Source organism: Pomacea canaliculata, linkage group LG2 (assembly GCF_003073045.1).
Source record: "Pomacea canaliculata isolate SZHN2017 linkage group LG2, ASM307304v1, whole genome shotgun sequence".
Lineage (NCBI taxonomy): Eukaryota > Metazoa > Mollusca > Gastropoda > Architaenioglossa > Ampullariidae > Pomacea > Pomacea canaliculata.
The window spans coordinates 23,312,567-23,329,641 of NC_037591.1; the positions used below are offsets into that span (position 1 = coordinate 23,312,567).

A 17,075-nucleotide genomic window follows, 5' to 3' on the forward strand; every position below is an offset into this window, starting at 1 on the left:
GAACTTCGTACGAAGTCACTGGTTTTATATTCCTTGTATGAAATTCTCAGCAGCCTCCTTGGGCATTTCTTCTCAAATGCATGGATTCTCCTCTCGGTATTGACAAACTGAGTCCGTAAAGCAGGTACAACGAGGGATACGTACAGTTTATACTTCAGAGTAAATTTGATGTTGTGATTGCGCCAGACCCTATAATCCAGCCTAGCCATTACCGGTGTTGTTGTCGCGATCCTGGTGCGGATATCTGTCGCGGAGCTGCGCCGTCTTTGAAGAGGGTGGCTCCCAAATTCTTAATAAAGCTGCTTACCTTTTCAAGCCGTACTCCGTTCATGTAGATCTCTGCTTTGCCCTTTGCCAAATGACTAACATTACTCTTGTCAGTGTTTGTCTCTATTCTAGATGTATATGCGTTCAAACTGTCAGTCTGGTACATAGGGTCTTGCACTTTCTCTGCTGGTGCCGTCTGCTTATCATGATTTTTCTCCGGGTTTTCTCCCTTCGCCCGCGTATTTTCCAAGACTGCTGTGATCACGATTAGGCAGTGGGACCATTTTGACATGTTGATGGTAGGGACGTGCACGGGAGATAATGACATTTCACCCCTACATCACCCTACGAAAACGTTGCCCCGCGACGCAAAAAAAAAAAAAAAAAAAATAAATAAAATAAAAAAAAAAAAAAATGGAAGCGAAAAATAATGAAGACTACCTATCGTAGTTTCTCAAGTTAACGTGAATTTGAAATATATATATACCTAAAAAAGATTTCCTATTATGTAAAATCCTCAGAAATAGAAAATAAATATCTATCGAGTAATATTACAGAATATATTGATACGCATGCGATAGCCCTTTCGCACGCACACAGAGATACACATTATCACGCTCGCACATTCACTCTTCGGTAACTGTAAACACAACAATAATGTGTAAGGTTGCGAAACCGTCTTTTGTGCCAGGTTATGAGCTGTTTTGCTCGCATGCCTCTGTCAACTGTCGTGTTCGCCACACTGTTTACTGGTTGCTGTGGTGAAGGCCAGAAGCAGACGTACAGTTCACGCGCCCTGAGTCTGCTAGTCGCGGATTTCACATTCAGCTGATTCACCGCCGACATAAAATATAACCGTTTCTTGTGGTAAGTGCTATATCTTATCAGATCTCTGGTGGTATATATATATTATCTAACAGTCTGAGATAGTATAGATGTTCGTGCTATAGGTCAAATATGTGAGAGTATTGATTTGATCGCGGGCGCTTTATATAATTATTGATTTTGCGTAAAATAGATTTTAAAAACTAGATAGGCAGTAACCTGTAGAATCGTTTACCATAGAAGAGAAACAACGATGAACTGTGAAAAATCATCGTTTGTAGACAGTCGTGGGGTCAGACAGCTGTACGTAATTATTAACGCGTTTTACCGTTGAGCAAATTGTTATAGATTTTATAGCTATCCGCTTGCTCAAAGATTATGACTTTTATTTAACTAGAGTCCACTAATATTCGCTCTGTGAGAAGTGATCGATCTTCCTAGGAAGCCTCTAAAAAGTTTGACGGGATAAACCTTAATACCCAGATTTTACCTCTGTTTACCTCTACACACCTTCTGGTTATGTGTAGAGAATTTTCTTGGAGTCAACAGCTTCTTTGTGAGGGTAGCACCACAGGCATCTTTTACTTTGTCTGGTGATAAACACATTATGTCACACCCTTTTTCCAGAATCATGGGCTTTTCAATGTCAAAGTCTGAAAAGCCCAAGACAAATCTTGCTCTTCATTCACACCATGTACAACCTGTGGGTATTTCTTCCAATCAGGTGAATATAAGCTGATTATTAGTACATAACATTGTTAACTTGACAGGATGTGCCGATTTTACAGGGATTTTATGTTAATGGCCAAACAGACAAAGGATACATATATTTCCAAATATAAGGTTACATAGATGTGTTACATTTCTATCAAGCAGATAGGGATAACTAATGCTTTGATGTACATATAATTGCTCTAGCCAGCTGTAAATATACTGCTGAGCCATTTCTGAAAAAGACTAACTTTTGAAAGATTCCAGGGGACTGAATATGCAGTTCATGGACTGATAATTTATATTTGTCATCTTTGTGTTTTGACCATTATTTAAAATCAGTTATCTCCAGCTGAATTGTGAATATCTAATAGTCAAAATAATATTTTAAGAATAATAAGAATAAATGTAAAACCATGCAGTCACTGGATCTTTCTCAGGATTGCTGCTCTGTTTTTCTGCAGTCTATTGGTTTCATATATATTTTCTTAGCCACAACAGCAACAGCCTCATCAACAACAACAGCATCACCAAAACCAGCAACTTCAACAACAGCAGCAACAAGCACAACAACAGCAGAAACCATCTGTGCCAAAACAGGAAAAAGAGGTTTGTGTTTGTGTGTATTTGAGAGTGTACAAAGGCATATGAGTGCATGTATAGGTATATAAATACGTATCCAACTGCTAATAAGTGTGTGTAAATATTATCTTGTACTTGTAAATTTAGAAGTTATAGCCAGAAAAAGATACTATTTTAATATTTTCTGATTCAGCTGACACCAGAGGAAGCAAAAGCACTGACTCAGCGTTACTTGGATGTTGCCAAGAAAATCCATGAGTATGAGAAGCGTAACATTCCTAAAACCCTTTCTTTGAAAAAAGAGCATCTTGCCAGTCTTATGCAAGCTACCAAGGAGTCAGAAGAGAACTACAAAAAAGCTACAGCTAAAGTGTAAGAATATTAATGTCATTACCTGGAAAAATACACATTAAATAGATTGCAGTATGGGTAAATTTATCTTAGATAAGAACTGTAACACTTTCCTTTTCAATGATGTAAGACTGCATGTTTTATGTTTTGCTATGATACACCATCTTGTAATTAACATTTTTTTCATCACTTTTGTAGCTGAGCAGACTTGCAAAGTTATAATTCTGCAGTGGGATTAATAAAGTTAATCATATGTTATTTATTATAAATGCCTATTGCAGAGTGAGTCTAGAAATGATCACGAAATAAGGTGAAGATCTTATTGTCAGTTCTTTTTATTTCTCAAGGGCCCAGGAAAAAGCAGATGTAGATAAACTTCAAACTCCATCTGTACGTGCATTCTTCAAGGACCAAGAGTCTTTTGATGAGAAGATGTCCAAGGAGCAGGTAAGTCTTAAAGTTTTGACAATTAAAAAAAAAAACCTTGACCCATGCCCAAAATGTCATTGATTCTCAAGTCTTGCAAGCTGTGATATGCACCATGTAATGTAAACAGAAAACCGTTTGTCAACAAGTATACTTACAGAGTAAGAAAGAAGTAAAGAAAATCACATTTTACGAACATATCCATTTTATCGTATGTTTGTTCATGTATGTTTGTTTGCTTGGTGTTTCCGGCACATGCAAGCAAGGTTTTTGTGTACACAAAATCATATACAGTGTTAAGAAAAGTGTACTCTTGTCAGTCAGTCATTCCTTGACTGACACCTGTTGTTGGGGGGAACACATGGATAGATGCGGCAGGTCCTGCACTTTTCACTATTTTGGGCGATAGCAAGCAGGTCCTGTACAGGACGACCAATCCAGTCTTTAATATTCATAAGCCAGTTCTTCCTCTGGCCACCACGGCATCAACTACTATTCCAGATGCCTTGAAGGATAGTCTTCTACAGGGTGTTGTGCTGGGTCACATGGCCAAAGAAGACCAGCTTACGTTGCTTGACTGTTGCAAGTAGAGGTTCCTGGTGTCCTACAAGTGTAGCAGTCTTGTTTCAAAGTCATTGGTTCTGTGTTCTCTGTATGAGATACAGAGCAACTTCTTTAGCCACTTGTTCTCGAATGCCTGGATTTTCCTTTCTGTTTCAGTGAGCAAAGTCCACATGTCACATCTGTAGAGCAGGATCGGTACTACCATGGATTTGTACAGCATGTACTTGGTAGTGAACCTTATCTTATGGCATGCTGGAGCCATCCTAAGTTATCCGTTGCCTGCTGTTGCTGTTGCGATCCTAATGTGGATATCTGGTGTGGAACTGCCATCCTTGAGAGGGTGGCTTCCAAATACTTGAAGATGCTTACCTCTTCGAGCTGTACCCCCCGTTCATATAATCTCTGCATTGCTGCTGCCATTGATAACAACTTTGTGCTTTTCAGTGCTGGTCTCCTTTCCATAAGTGTTTGAACTGTCAGTCTGTTGGTGAGGCCTTTGCAGTTCTTTGTTAGTGCCTGCTAACAGTTCTCTGTCATCTGCAATGATACATGACAAGTGTAGGTTGCAGATTGGTCTTCCATCAATGGAAATGGAAGTGTGATAGTCGTGGAGGGTTTTGAGCATGATGTTCTCTAAGAAGATATTCAAAAAGCACCAGTGATAGGGTATGTCCTTGGCATATGCCTACTGTGGTGTGAGAGTAAGCTCATACTTGGTTATTCAGCAGTACTACAGAGATCAAGGTCTGTTCTGGACAGGAAGAATACCTGGAAGCTGTCAGTGAACAAGAGGTGGCCAAAAAGCAATTGGACATGGTAACAGCACAAAAAAAGCCTTTGGAAGAAGAGGTGGCTACACTAAGCAAAGAGATGGAGGCACTCATGAAAATGCATGATGACCTGGACATTATTTTAGGTCTGTAGCCAGTTTGGTAGATGACTTTTTATACAAATATTTTAGTAACATCTAGATCTTCTGTTTCTCCCTGCCATTTCTTACCTGTCTCACTTCACTCATTGTTTCTCTCTATGTTTGTATGTGTGCATGCATTCATCATTACCCATACATAAATACTGCAAAATGAAAAAAAATAATGCATTTCACCAGGATTTGTTAAGCATATTTATTTGGTGATGATGTGGACTTGTCAGCAAATTTCAAGATAGATTGATGCTGTTCATTGATATTTTCCAGAGAGAACTTTTCAATGGTCGATATGGCAGTGAGCTAGAGAACAAGCTTGAGACAGAGTGCGAAGTGCTTCTTGACAAGAATGAAAGGATTATGGCTGCCAAATACAAGTGGACCTATGCACAGATCCTTCTTCAGCATGCTGTCCGACAGCTATGGTTTGCCTGCTGCCGATGGATAGAACTGAGCAGAGTTCCACCACAGTATGCATGTTTGTGTGTGTGTCTGAATGAGCAAACCAATGACTATATTGTTTTAATCTATATCATAATGGTGGATGTATAGATTTCATTATATACAGACATATCGCAACATATATATTTATAAATCATTTACACAGCAACTGTAAGGTCTTAAAAATAATTAGTACAGTAGTAAATAATAGTACACAGTGATCACCACAGGCATTCCAAGTACCCGTATCCTAGTCGGGGTTGGTTATAAATTATCATCCATAGGATTCCACATATATGTATATATTAGATTATCATCCATAGGAATGAGTATTTATTCAATTTCTCTTAGTGCATTGATTTTTTTCTTTCCCACATTATTCTTTATAGGAAAACATTACTTGATTATCCCTGCAACTATTTCACAATTAAAACATTGTATATGGTAGGTTCATGTAAATATCACAATATCCTTTATTTGAATGGCAACCCTTTCATTTCTATGTACACAAGACTTGTTTTTCTGCAGACATCTCCAGCAGAAGTACTACATGGCCACTGAGGTCAGAAACAATCTCATTGCAGCATCCTCCAACATTGTGAATGCCAAGCGCTACTTAAACAACATCAGATTCCCATACTGTGAGCCAGGGGAAATCGCAACATTACAACGAGCGTGCAACAATGTCTATGTTGACATGAGGACACCTGACCGACATCAGCATGCATTCCAGTGTTACGATGTCACATTTAAGCGTGCTGCAGCTTTGCTTCAGTGGTTTGACAGTGTATGTAGAAAAAGCTTATTCTCTCTCGCATACCCATATCCTACTAAATGATGACCTGGAATGTGCCCTTTCATATGCATATAAAAATTAATATGAAGGACCACTTATATTCACCCAATCATTTGTATGCCGATATATACAGCTATAATATAGCCATTCTCTAACTCATTACTGCACAAACACACTCCCTCTGTGTCTTTTTTGTGTGTGGATGGTTATATACTTTTTATCTGGTGTGTTAATACCTACATGATTCAGACTGTCTGCTACTTGTGTAAATCATTAGCCACCTTTCATCCTGAGAAAGAGCATCTGTTTACAGTAGCTACCAATATTAGTAGCCTGACTAATCTGGTTGTTTTAGAAAACAAGTTTATACATGCAGGATATCTGCATGATGATCTTCCCTAGTGAAAGGACAGTAACATACATCCCAGGTTTCAAAAAGAAAACACTACCTGTTCCTTCATTTTCCTTCAGGTTATAAAAAATCATATTGATAAAGATCTAGTCACAGTAAAGACAGAACTGCAGCTCAAAGAAAAGGCCCTGCGCTCTGAACGGATACGATTGATGAAAGAGAAAATTGGTCCTGAGGCAGCAAGTCTTGTGATTCATGAGCATGGTAAGTCATCTGACATTTTTGGCAAATTTATACATGAAAAAAAAATCTGATGTGCATTAGTCCCTTCACTTAATTGACTGTCATTTTAGTTTTTTTCATGATACTCACCCTCGCTTGTATCCATAGAAGTGAACTCATCTTTTCCAAATCTGTTCTGTGTTTAAGATCATGGTATTATATTGAGAATATTTATTCCTAGATTTTGATGCCAGTGATGTAAAGCTAGATCCTGAAAAGGTTGCTGTGAGCAAGCCAGACAAACCTGAAGGTTCTGGAGAAGTAAGTCATTATACCTTCATTGTTCTTGATGATTTACAATGCAGTCAAATACACATGGTCCCCCCATAAAACTTGTTTACTTAACAGATGAGTAAGAAACTTTAAATTCAGAAGAGTTAATCCAGTATTTAAACCACTTTTTTTTTCCAGTTTCAACTGTTTAAATAAGAGAAAAGTTTTGGAATATTTTTTAAAATATATGTTGGGAAAACAATATGGGCCTGCATTGACTATCTTTATAGGGGGTGGTGTGTGTGTGCATGCATGCATATCAATGTTATTATGTGTGTATGCATGCACTTGTGTATACATGTAAAATACATAATTAAAAGATGTAAATAATGCTTGCATGTAATGTATATAGAGCTTTTTCTTGAAACATTAAACTCATAAAAGTAGATTTTATTTTTTTTTAGGGATGTTTTTAACTTGATATTAAATTTACTTACATCTTTTAAATAATTTCTTTACATGGATTATTTTTTAAATTCAGTTACCAGTTCTATGACTTTTTCAAACCTTTTGCTTCAGCCATTCAATGGGAAAATCACTCATGTGCTTTTAATGATTAAAGAGACTATTTAACAAACGCCAGGCTTGTACAATGACTTACAAAGCTTACTCTAGTCTTGTCTTCCTTGTAGGTTGCTTGATCTAATTCTACTCTAATGAAACTAGATTAACAGGCTCATAAATAGGTTAACATTTTCTTTTTAGATATTGTGTTTTTGAGAAGGAAAAGCAACCTCTTTTGGATCCCCCAAGGTTGTGTGTTCATAACAAAAGCTGTAAAATGAGTTTTTCTATCCTAAACAAGATAGCATTTTAGAATGTACTGTATGTTAAAGTCAGTAACTGTTGACATTCATTCATGACCTTTCCAGGCACCTGAGTTTGATGACAAGGGACCACCTGCTTCCACTCCACTGCCTGCCAATGAGTTGGCTCCCCCTCCTTCTGCAGAAGAACTCTTTGGTTAGTGATCATTTCAAAGTCATTTAAATTTTCATTTCACGTTATGGCCTAAATTTTATCATACATTTTCTTGCTAACCATTGCATTTTCGAACAGCATCTTGGTGAGTAAAATATCTTTCTATGCACAGATCTGGGACAAAGTGAAAATATTCCAATTTAAGCCATATTTTGATCATTGCAAAGGCAGCAGCAGCACTGTAGTGTTGATTCCTTTGTGTTTTATGATCTCTCCTATAGTACTTCAAAATTTCTTTTTTTTTGTTGAAAAGGTTAGTTAAGAAAACATTGGCATTTATTCATGGTGTTACATTTGTAAACATGAATTTTTCTGAAAGGGATTAAATCAATATACCTTTCAAGAAAACATTAGACATATGCTTGTGTAAAATATTTTTATGTTGGACTCTAAATGGCTGCTTGGAATATCCATGTTTATGGCATGTGGAAAGAGTGTCACATGGAAATACTTTGCTTTGAGTTTGTGATTTTTTTTTAGCCCTTAAATAGCCCGCTGTAAAAGTTGTCTGAACAATCTGAAGCAGCAAAATGGTTTGACATTAACAATCACTTTGAATTGTCTTTATATATTAATAGAATCAAGAATCATAGTAATGATGCATATGCTGGGCTGCAGGTAAGATACAGCAGCTAAAAGAACAGCACAAGAAGGAAATGGAAGAGTTTGATGAAGTCCAGGAAACCAACAAAACCCGCATGGAGCAAGGCCTGCAAGAAAAAATAAGAGCTCGCAAAAACCGTCGCATGGCTGCCATGATAGAGCAATAAAATAATCAGAACAATAGAATATTTGATATTCTTTGAGGATTCAATCTGTAAGCTGCAGTAACTCGCCTAAAGGACTATGCAAGTGAAAGTTATTATTATTATTGCCTTTTTATAAAAATTTGCCCAGGTTGTATAGAGTTATTGATGATAATTCCGTCAGCAAACTACTGTTTATGGTCTGTTATTGTAGGAACACTCATGACTATCAAAACATGACACATTTTTTTAATTGATGTGTTTTGTTAATTGTATGAATGATATTCTTATGCTTGAAAGAGTGGTGTGAAAATATTACTTTGCTAAAAATTAGTCCATAAGATTATTATAAACCACCAGTCTTTTTACATGACAAAGATCTTAGGTTCATGAAGTTCATGGCCTTATCCAGTTTTAGCAATATATGTGCCTTTATATCTGTAGTGTTTTTCTGAATACAGAGGTTGAATAACAACTTTTAAAGATTCTGTTCACCAAGATACCTCCTGATCTTAACAAGGTGATGTAATGAGATAAACAAACTTGTAGCAGCATGGCTTGTAGAAATACTTTTTGATTATTTTCAAATTGTATAACTCTTTCGTTCTGTGTATATAATGTAAATCTGTATGGGATAACATGCATAATATTTATGTATCTGCATTAGTCTCTGAGCTTTAGAGAAGTCCTGTATAATAATTATACCCAGTCTGTTAAAGAGATCTTTTTTTCTTTGTAATATGAAACTGCAAGATCACTTTTGAGTCTGAATCATTGGCTATGCCAGATAAAATTTCTAATCCCTCAGGATGACATGGCATAGATTACCATGTGCAAAATTATTTTCAGTTTCATTATGATTTCCAGAATCTGAAAACTGTTCTGCTCATCAGATAGAAGAGAGTAGTTCTCATATTGTGTGTCAAGATCTCCTTTCCGGTGATGTCAATGGCTGTATACAGCTATAGCCTTCAGTAACATCAGTAGTTGGAATTTAGCCCAATCAGTGTGCTTATTCTTAAAAATACTTTAGAACAAGTTAATGACAACGATATGATCTGCTCACAAGGAACTTAAATTTCCAGACCTACTTGGATTAGCCATTAAGATAAACTTTTTTGTACATTTGTGAAAAGTCAAATTTACACATTTTTCATGACCAAATGCTGAAAATATTATCCAAAGCTTATTTCTTGAAAATGTTCCTAATTATGACATTACACAATTTAGTGTGGTTCATACTCTGGAATATAGAAAGTAATCATATGAAGCAGTTTTTTTTTACATGTTTGTACTATTATTCTACGTTTTTATGATATATTTAAAACTTTTAAGAAGTGAGACTACAAATGTAATTGTTTACACAGTATTAGCAAAACTGGGTTCTCATTAACTGTGCTTTGGAAGAAATCTTTTTTTGTTTGTTTGTTTTTGCAACATATTTTGTATTTAGCCTGTCTCTCAGATCCCTTGCTATCCCTGTTGAGATGTACCTACCTACAGATCTTCATATTAATTTCATTCATCCAGGCAAGCACAACACACAAGTTACTGGCACTTTTACTTCTCACAGGTGATCATCAGTGTTATATACAAGCAAAAATATGGACAATGTATAGATGCACAACTAGTTAAAAGTACTCGATATGAGAAATAAACATGTACATGTATCATGTACTTTAATATTACACAAACATACCAAGTTGTATCCACACTGCAGGTAAAAAAAAATAAATTAAAAATTAAAATTCTGGTGAAACCATGAATATTTTGCTTTTAGTGAACTGTAAAAATTCAACTTTTTTTCTAAATACAATCCAGGTTGGCATTTGTTTCCCTACTTGTCAGCACTGTTACATGATATTTCTGACTTCTAATGTGGACACAGTGCAATGCAAATAGTGGAAAGGAAAATAGTTTTTAAAAAGGCAGCTAAATTGGTGAACAGTTTAGAGATACTGCACTGTATATAAAACCAATTTTTGGACTTACAGCGACTTTGGTATATATAAATTTTTTTTTTAAATGTATCAATGACTTAAAATAGTACCTGCTCTGTCAGGCTGGAAATTGCACAGAGTTGGGAATGGGATCCTGTAACTGCAGAACACAGTTTAAAAATTATTTGGTAACATGTCCTTTGGTAATGTTCATAATAGAGATACCTGTCTCTTTCTCTGAAAACATTTGTTGGTGCATATATTTATGGAGTGAAACTATGATTCACACACAAAGCCAGAAAACAAGAGAAACCTGTTTTGTTATTTGTTCCTATTGGCACAAGGTGAGATTGGACAGGATGTAATCATCCCAGTGCTATTTTCAATTGATGAAAGCTTAGTGCCTTAGAACCTGGGAAGCAGACTGGAAGTAGATCTTTGTGACAAATTTGGTACAAAAAAAAAAAAAAAAAAAAAAAAAAATTGTTTACTATTTTTTTTTTTTACGGATTGTTTAAAACTTCCATAAAATCTACTGAAAATGCTTATGACTTAAAAAAAAAAGTAACCAAGCCCTATAACAGCCTTCAAATATATATGAAAAAGAAATGTTTGCAAATTAGCTACAAAACCATGGTGTTGCCATATACAAGAATAAAACAAGATATAGTCCAAAATGTATAGGTGGGGTGAGAAATAAGAGGAATTAATTTTTGTCAAAAATATTTTCAAGTGCTGTTTGACAACCCAATTCAGTTCACTAAGTTTACCCTTAACTTCCGATAACCCCTGATCTCACTTCCCAGAGATTGCTTGATTGCTATTACATTTAGTGTTTTTTTTTAACTTTTATGTATGCAAAGTATTCTTCATACTGATATTCATCATGTTTGCAAAATGTTGTCCATGGTGACAGCAGTCAAGTAGGGAGATGACAGCATTTTATTTTTGTTTTTGCTGGGGGCAAGAGAAGATTATTTCTACCCCTCTCTACCTATTTTTGAGGCCTTCTAAATGTTATAATATATAAAATTTGTTTGGTGGGAAGAACTATCCATAGCACAAACTTTAAAATACACAACTCCTTTCCTTTTCATGCAATTGACAGTGTACTATCACAAACTTGTATTACTGGACTGCTAGCAGACGATTTTTTCAAGTTAACTACTAAAATGAGCCAGGAGTGTACAAAGCTTCTGGTTTAGTCACATTCATTATTTTGGCTCGCCGAGACTAGCAGCAGAGAGTTTCGCAAGAGGCTATGCGTTGGTCTTGGCAGACAGACAGCAATACACCAATACACATCCGTGGTATGAACAGACGCTTCCTTCTTACATCAGTGGGAGACAACCCACCAAAAATGAATGTCTATGTCTCAAGTAATATAACCTCTGAAGCTTCAGAAATACTTTCTCTCCCCTGGCTACAGAGTTCTGTAATATGACAACACTGTCATCATGGTTTCAACAAATTAAATAATAATAATGTTTCATCTCTGCTTCTCTCACCCACTTAAGTTACGAAAAATGTAACAAGCCAAAGTGCTGATGTGTCATGCTCGTGCCAATGACTTAGCAAGTAAAGCTCATCTTCAGGTTTCATTTTTTTTTCAAATCATTACCAATGTAGTGGTGTTATTTAAAGGTAATATGTTTTGCATAATCCATTACAGCACCTGGAGTTGTGACTATTTAAATGCACAGAATGAATAGATGAGGCAAAATTTAGTTTTGAAATGACTTTAAATGTTAACCAACCATGTATTTAAAAAAAGTGATTAGTATCTTAAAACTACTATACATGAATTCAAGCCTGCTAATTGCTCATTTACATGTACCCACACATGCACATACATACACACACATATGAACACACTATCTCTAGGAAAATAAAGCTCTAGAGAACAAAATTAAAATACCGTATGATCTAATGCACTGGTGCACTGCTGGCACCTACTTGCACTGTTGTTTGTGAATTACCCTGTCCCAGACCCCCATCACAGCAGACTCAAGCCACACAGCAGCTTTACCTTTCATCACACCACAATGATGTCACTTCAGTAATAATTCTGAGACTGAAGTTTGCAAAGGACAAACAATTTCTATCTTGCTTTCCTGCGATAACTGACTAGTAAATCAAATTCTTCCCTCACTCCTCCTTTTAAGCATTTATACAAATTAAAAAAATGCTAATTAAAATTATTGGCTTCTCACAATTTATGTTTAAAAATGTAGGAGACCATACCTACAGAAGCTGAAACGTTATCATCATTTCTTTTTCCAAACATGGAAAACTTCTCAAAATATGTCATAACCGACTGAGTCCAGCCTTTAGTGAGGTGAATTGTATGATTTGGTATGAAGGAACTAAATAATAAAACAGTGCAAGAATGCAAAATGTGATCAAGCCACAGAGAGAAACCACATTGTACAAGATAGGTGAAAATGACAAGGGGTCAGAGATTATCCTGTAAAAAACTCAGGACTAAAGTTTTGTAGTGTTCGTTGGACTCATGACTTCGGATGCCGTGACGCTCGTTGGGGTACACCTGTTAATATCACAAAGTAAATTAGTAAAGACCAAGAAGTATTGTACTTAACATGGATTTTCTTAGTTTACAATTAAGCTAGTCTTCAAAATTATTTACTTTAATGCCAATTAATTTGCAAATGCACACACAGAAGATGTTACACAATATTACATTTCTTCTGTCATTTATGAGTAGCAGTTAAATCAAGCATCTCTTGCACAGAAACACACACACAATATATAAATTACAAACATTACCACATTGCACATGAATGTGCAGGTGACATTCTGTCAGGGACAGACCATCTGAGTAGCAGTATTTTAGTCCCTACCTGAAGTCTGTGAGGTTTGCAGGCACGTATGAGGGCGCTCACCAGCTGGCTTGTATGATGAAAATGCACATTTTCATCGATCAACCCATGTACTATAAGAAGTCGATTCTCTCTGAAACCATGTGCGTTGAAATACATTTACAAATACAATGACAGCTGGACTTGTGCACACAAAAATAACAGCACAATATTGTGTGAGAGCATGCATGTATTTTGGGTGTGTATGTATGCAGGTTCAAGTGCAAGAAAGCAGAAGGGGAAACTAATTTCAATTAATTTTTCTTTTATATCTATTGGACTTTCAAAAGTAAGCTGATAAACATATTTCTAAGATCTTAATTTTTTTTGCCCCTTGGTGCATAGGGATGCAACCACACCACACCAGTGGATCTGGTTCTGGGCATCCCCCTTCAGCTGGGTCCATGTCATTCTGGCTGCCTCACCATGGACTGATCTCCTCCATGTCTTTCTGGGTCTCCCGACACTATGCTTCTCCTGTAGATCCTAGTCAAGGGTTTGTCTCGTTAAATTGTCAGCCGGCTTTCGCATGGTGTGACCAGTTTTGCTCTTCTTGATGTTTAGGCTGACAGGTTTTTGGTTGATTCTCTCACGGGTCTTCTTGGGCCACCTGATGTTTAGGATGTGGTGCAGACATCTGTTGACGAATGTCTGAATCCTGTTGGTGATGGTGTTTGTCACAGACATTTTTCATGACATATACATTACAAGTTTACACTAGAACTCAGCAGCAAAACGTTTGCTTACTCATCTGGAAACCTGTCGAGATAATGCAGCACACTTCCATTTTCATAGCCAGCAGTATTGGCATCTGGCATTGACATGTAGCGTTCTGTGTAGCCTGTATCATACAGATGCCATGACACTACTGGTGCTCCTGCCACTGCTATCTGTAAATGGAAACATCTGAATTATCATCATAGCACTGTCACTGATTTACATAACCGTGGGTTTTTACTTCATTATTTCCACATGTATACATATTATGCCACCACAACAAATTACGACTAAGAAAAATCATCAGATGTTATTTCATAAAGTTCTCTGTTCTCTATGCCATTATGTACCCAGAAGGTGCAGTAAGTATGCTCTCAATCTCATCTCTAGCACACCAAAGAAGCTCCTTTGTCTGATTCTTTAATATTCATAATTTCTTGTTGCAAAATGATAACTCAGAAACACAAATCTTCTATCTGGCCCCGTAGCCTGGGACAGAGGTGTATGATGGTTGGGGGTGATGAATCTGTGTATGTGTTTTTTGGGAAGCATTATGAGCTTCACATCAAGGCTTGTAGAAATTGAATGAGGTTAAGTTGCTGGCCTGGGTAAACATTGGGACTTCAGGGACATGCATCTTGTTTCCAAAATTATAAAGTGGTGTCAAAACCACACAGTGTTGTTTTACCTCTGGAGCCATTGTTATAAAACAGTGTCAAAGATGCCCTGGGGTAAAGAAACATGAAGTAATGTCCATGGTGGTCTAAGCATCACATCATTACAATGAAAATAGGATTTTTTTTTCTTGATTTCCCCATTTCCCTGGTTAAACGAATTACTCTCACTTCATAACTATGGTCCCAGTGGAAGGCATGTGCATCACAAATATTCATCATAATCAAGATTGAAATTAAAAGCATATGGTTTATTATTGTTGTTATTATTATCCGAGTACAAGCACACATAAATCAATAAAGACTGGAGCAAAGTCACCATCTTCTGTCTCTGTACTTACTTTAAAAACATCAGGCCGTTGTGCCAGTCCCATGAGAGCCAAGTAGCCTCCTGTAAACCCAGCAAAACATGAGGGCACATAGTAAATACATGCACATAAATGTAAGTAGTTTTCAATATGGAGGTCAGTAGCATGTCAACTATAAAATCCACAAAATATACATTGGAAGGACAGAGTCAATACCCTTTCATAAACTGGTAGAGGGAAGTGGGTTATGTCCAATTTATGCTCTTGGCAGGGGGAGAGGGGTTTACTGGTCACTCACAAGCCAAAGATCAAAAGAACTGATGCAATGAAGACTTGTCCGACAAATTTTCAGTCCAACATTTCCTGTAGCAGTTTAATTTTTCACATCACTGACATTTGCAGTTCTAAATGTTTTATTGGATGAAAATTAAGTGGAGAACAGTTTAAAAACAAAAAGTGACAAAGATTTCATTTCGCAGATAAAGAACATGAACAACAAATTTGACTAACCGTAGGACCAGCCATGGATGGCAACTCGATTAAGATCAATGAAGTCCGTGTTAGCAGCTAGCCACTTTAACCCTTCTACCTGATCATCCATCTCCACAACACCCTTTTATGGAAAGAAGAAAAGTTTAAGCTCAGAGTGAGTATATGTGAACACTTTCTCTTACATGATATACACACATGCACATACACATACACATATGCACAAAAAACATGTGCATACAGAAGCATTTATCCACCACAAATATGCAAACAAGCAAAAAAATTCACATGGATTTCAGCCATAAACAAGAACAAAGCATTTAACAATGCATCTAGAAATAAACAAGGATTTCTCTCTCTCCAAAAGCTATAGCACTGTGTAGGTTTTTTGTATCTTGTGATTGTCAGTAATCTCCCTTCTCATACCTTTTCCAGTTTGAATACAGGTATATTTTAGTTGTTCTCAATATGGGATACAGTACTAAGTCTTAGCAGTGAAAGGATTTAAATATCCCTCACAAGGCTGTTCTTGATGTAGCCTTCAAAAGCCAGGCCCCTGTTACATGAGCCTCGGCCATCCACCATCACAACAGCATAACCCTGTGATGCTAAGGTGTGCAGTCGCAAAAACCTGGCATAAAGAAAATTCATAAACTCTTTTAAAGCTAACTTTAGACAAACACAAAACTAAATTGTTTTTGTCACATTTAATATTGATGGCTGCCCTTAAAATAGTCATCGACATGTGATCATAACATTGATCTTTCCCATCACATCCAAACATGCATAAATCATATAATAGAAATCCAAATCACATAAAGAAAATTTTCCACAGGAGTCTGAACTTGTAAAGAAACTGGCATCTGAAGTCTGAAAAACCTGACAGTTTAAATTGAAGCTATCATCTTCTAAGGCATTTTTCAATGAACCAGAAACAAAAACTGATTTTTATGGATTTTACAGATGAAGCAATTTAAGAAATTCTAGATAGCTAGAGAGGCTTACTTGAGACCCTTGAAGGAGTTGTTAACAAGCTGGACTTGGGGCCCTCCATACACAAAGAGGACTGTGGGATAATGCATGCCTGGGCGGTAGTTGTGTGGTCTATAAAACATTCCATAAAGAATGCTTCCATGGCTGCTTGTGAAATTAAAAAGCTCTGGTGCTCGGTAATTTGGGCAAACTGAAATGAATGAAACAGAATATCTATAGTACCCTTGCAATGTTCTTTCAAAAAAAAAAAAAAAAAAAAAAAAAAAAAAAAAGGCAACGAAGAACTGAAGCATTTTCATTCGAAAATGTCAAATCTTTGAAAAGTTTACTATAAAAATAAAACACCTTTGCATTAGATAAATATTTTCGTTCAAAAAGTTCCAACTGTCTATGTAGTGTGTCCTGCTGCAGAGCCAGGCCTATAACTGTACTTCGTTTCCTAGAAAAGTCCTATGCTAGTCATACAGGTTGGAGCTAGGAAAGTGAAACCGTGTGCAGATCTTATTAAGAATGAAAAAAGTTTAACACAAAAAAACAAGAGGTATTACATGCT

At 36.5% G+C, this 17,075-nt stretch overlaps 2 protein-coding genes and 1 long non-coding RNA gene across 4 annotated transcripts in view; 2 read left to right on the forward strand and 1 right to left on the reverse strand.

Annotated features, from left to right (window-relative positions):
* Positions 1 to 2,355, forward strand: LOC112558196. Of its 2 annotated transcripts, XR_003098089.1 has the most exons (4): positions 1 to 124; positions 959 to 1,134; positions 1,720 to 1,816; positions 2,296 to 2,355. It is a non-coding gene; the product is annotated as an uncharacterized LOC112558196 (long non-coding RNA). The 2 variants fall into 2 exon arrangements; XR_003098088.1 differs by lacking the exon at positions 1 to 124 and having other exon boundaries at positions 788 to 1,134.
* LOC112555324 lies at positions 2,356 to 10,541 on the forward strand (the record flags this gene model as incomplete). The annotated part of the gene is made up of 10 exons (XM_025223676.1): positions 2,356 to 2,412; positions 2,579 to 2,757; positions 3,084 to 3,183; positions 4,486 to 4,642; positions 4,926 to 5,121; positions 5,621 to 5,879; positions 6,360 to 6,504; positions 6,704 to 6,783; positions 7,668 to 7,758; positions 8,395 to 10,541. Coding segments are annotated over 10 exons (1,416 nt in total), but the record flags the coding sequence as incomplete, so codon positions are not given.
* Positions 10,068 to 17,075, reverse strand: part of LOC112555330 (dipeptidyl peptidase 9-like) — a 14,957-nt gene continuing 7,949 nt past the window's right edge. The window contains 7 exon segments of the mRNA XM_025223690.1: positions 10,068 to 13,010; positions 13,324 to 13,435; positions 14,089 to 14,231; positions 15,074 to 15,123; positions 15,551 to 15,653; positions 16,049 to 16,160; positions 16,535 to 16,712. Coding sequence (XP_025079475.1) covers positions 12,918 to 13,010; positions 13,324 to 13,435; positions 14,089 to 14,231; positions 15,074 to 15,123; positions 15,551 to 15,653; positions 16,049 to 16,160; positions 16,535 to 16,712 — 791 coding nt within the window. The 3' untranslated portion in view covers positions 10,068 to 12,917.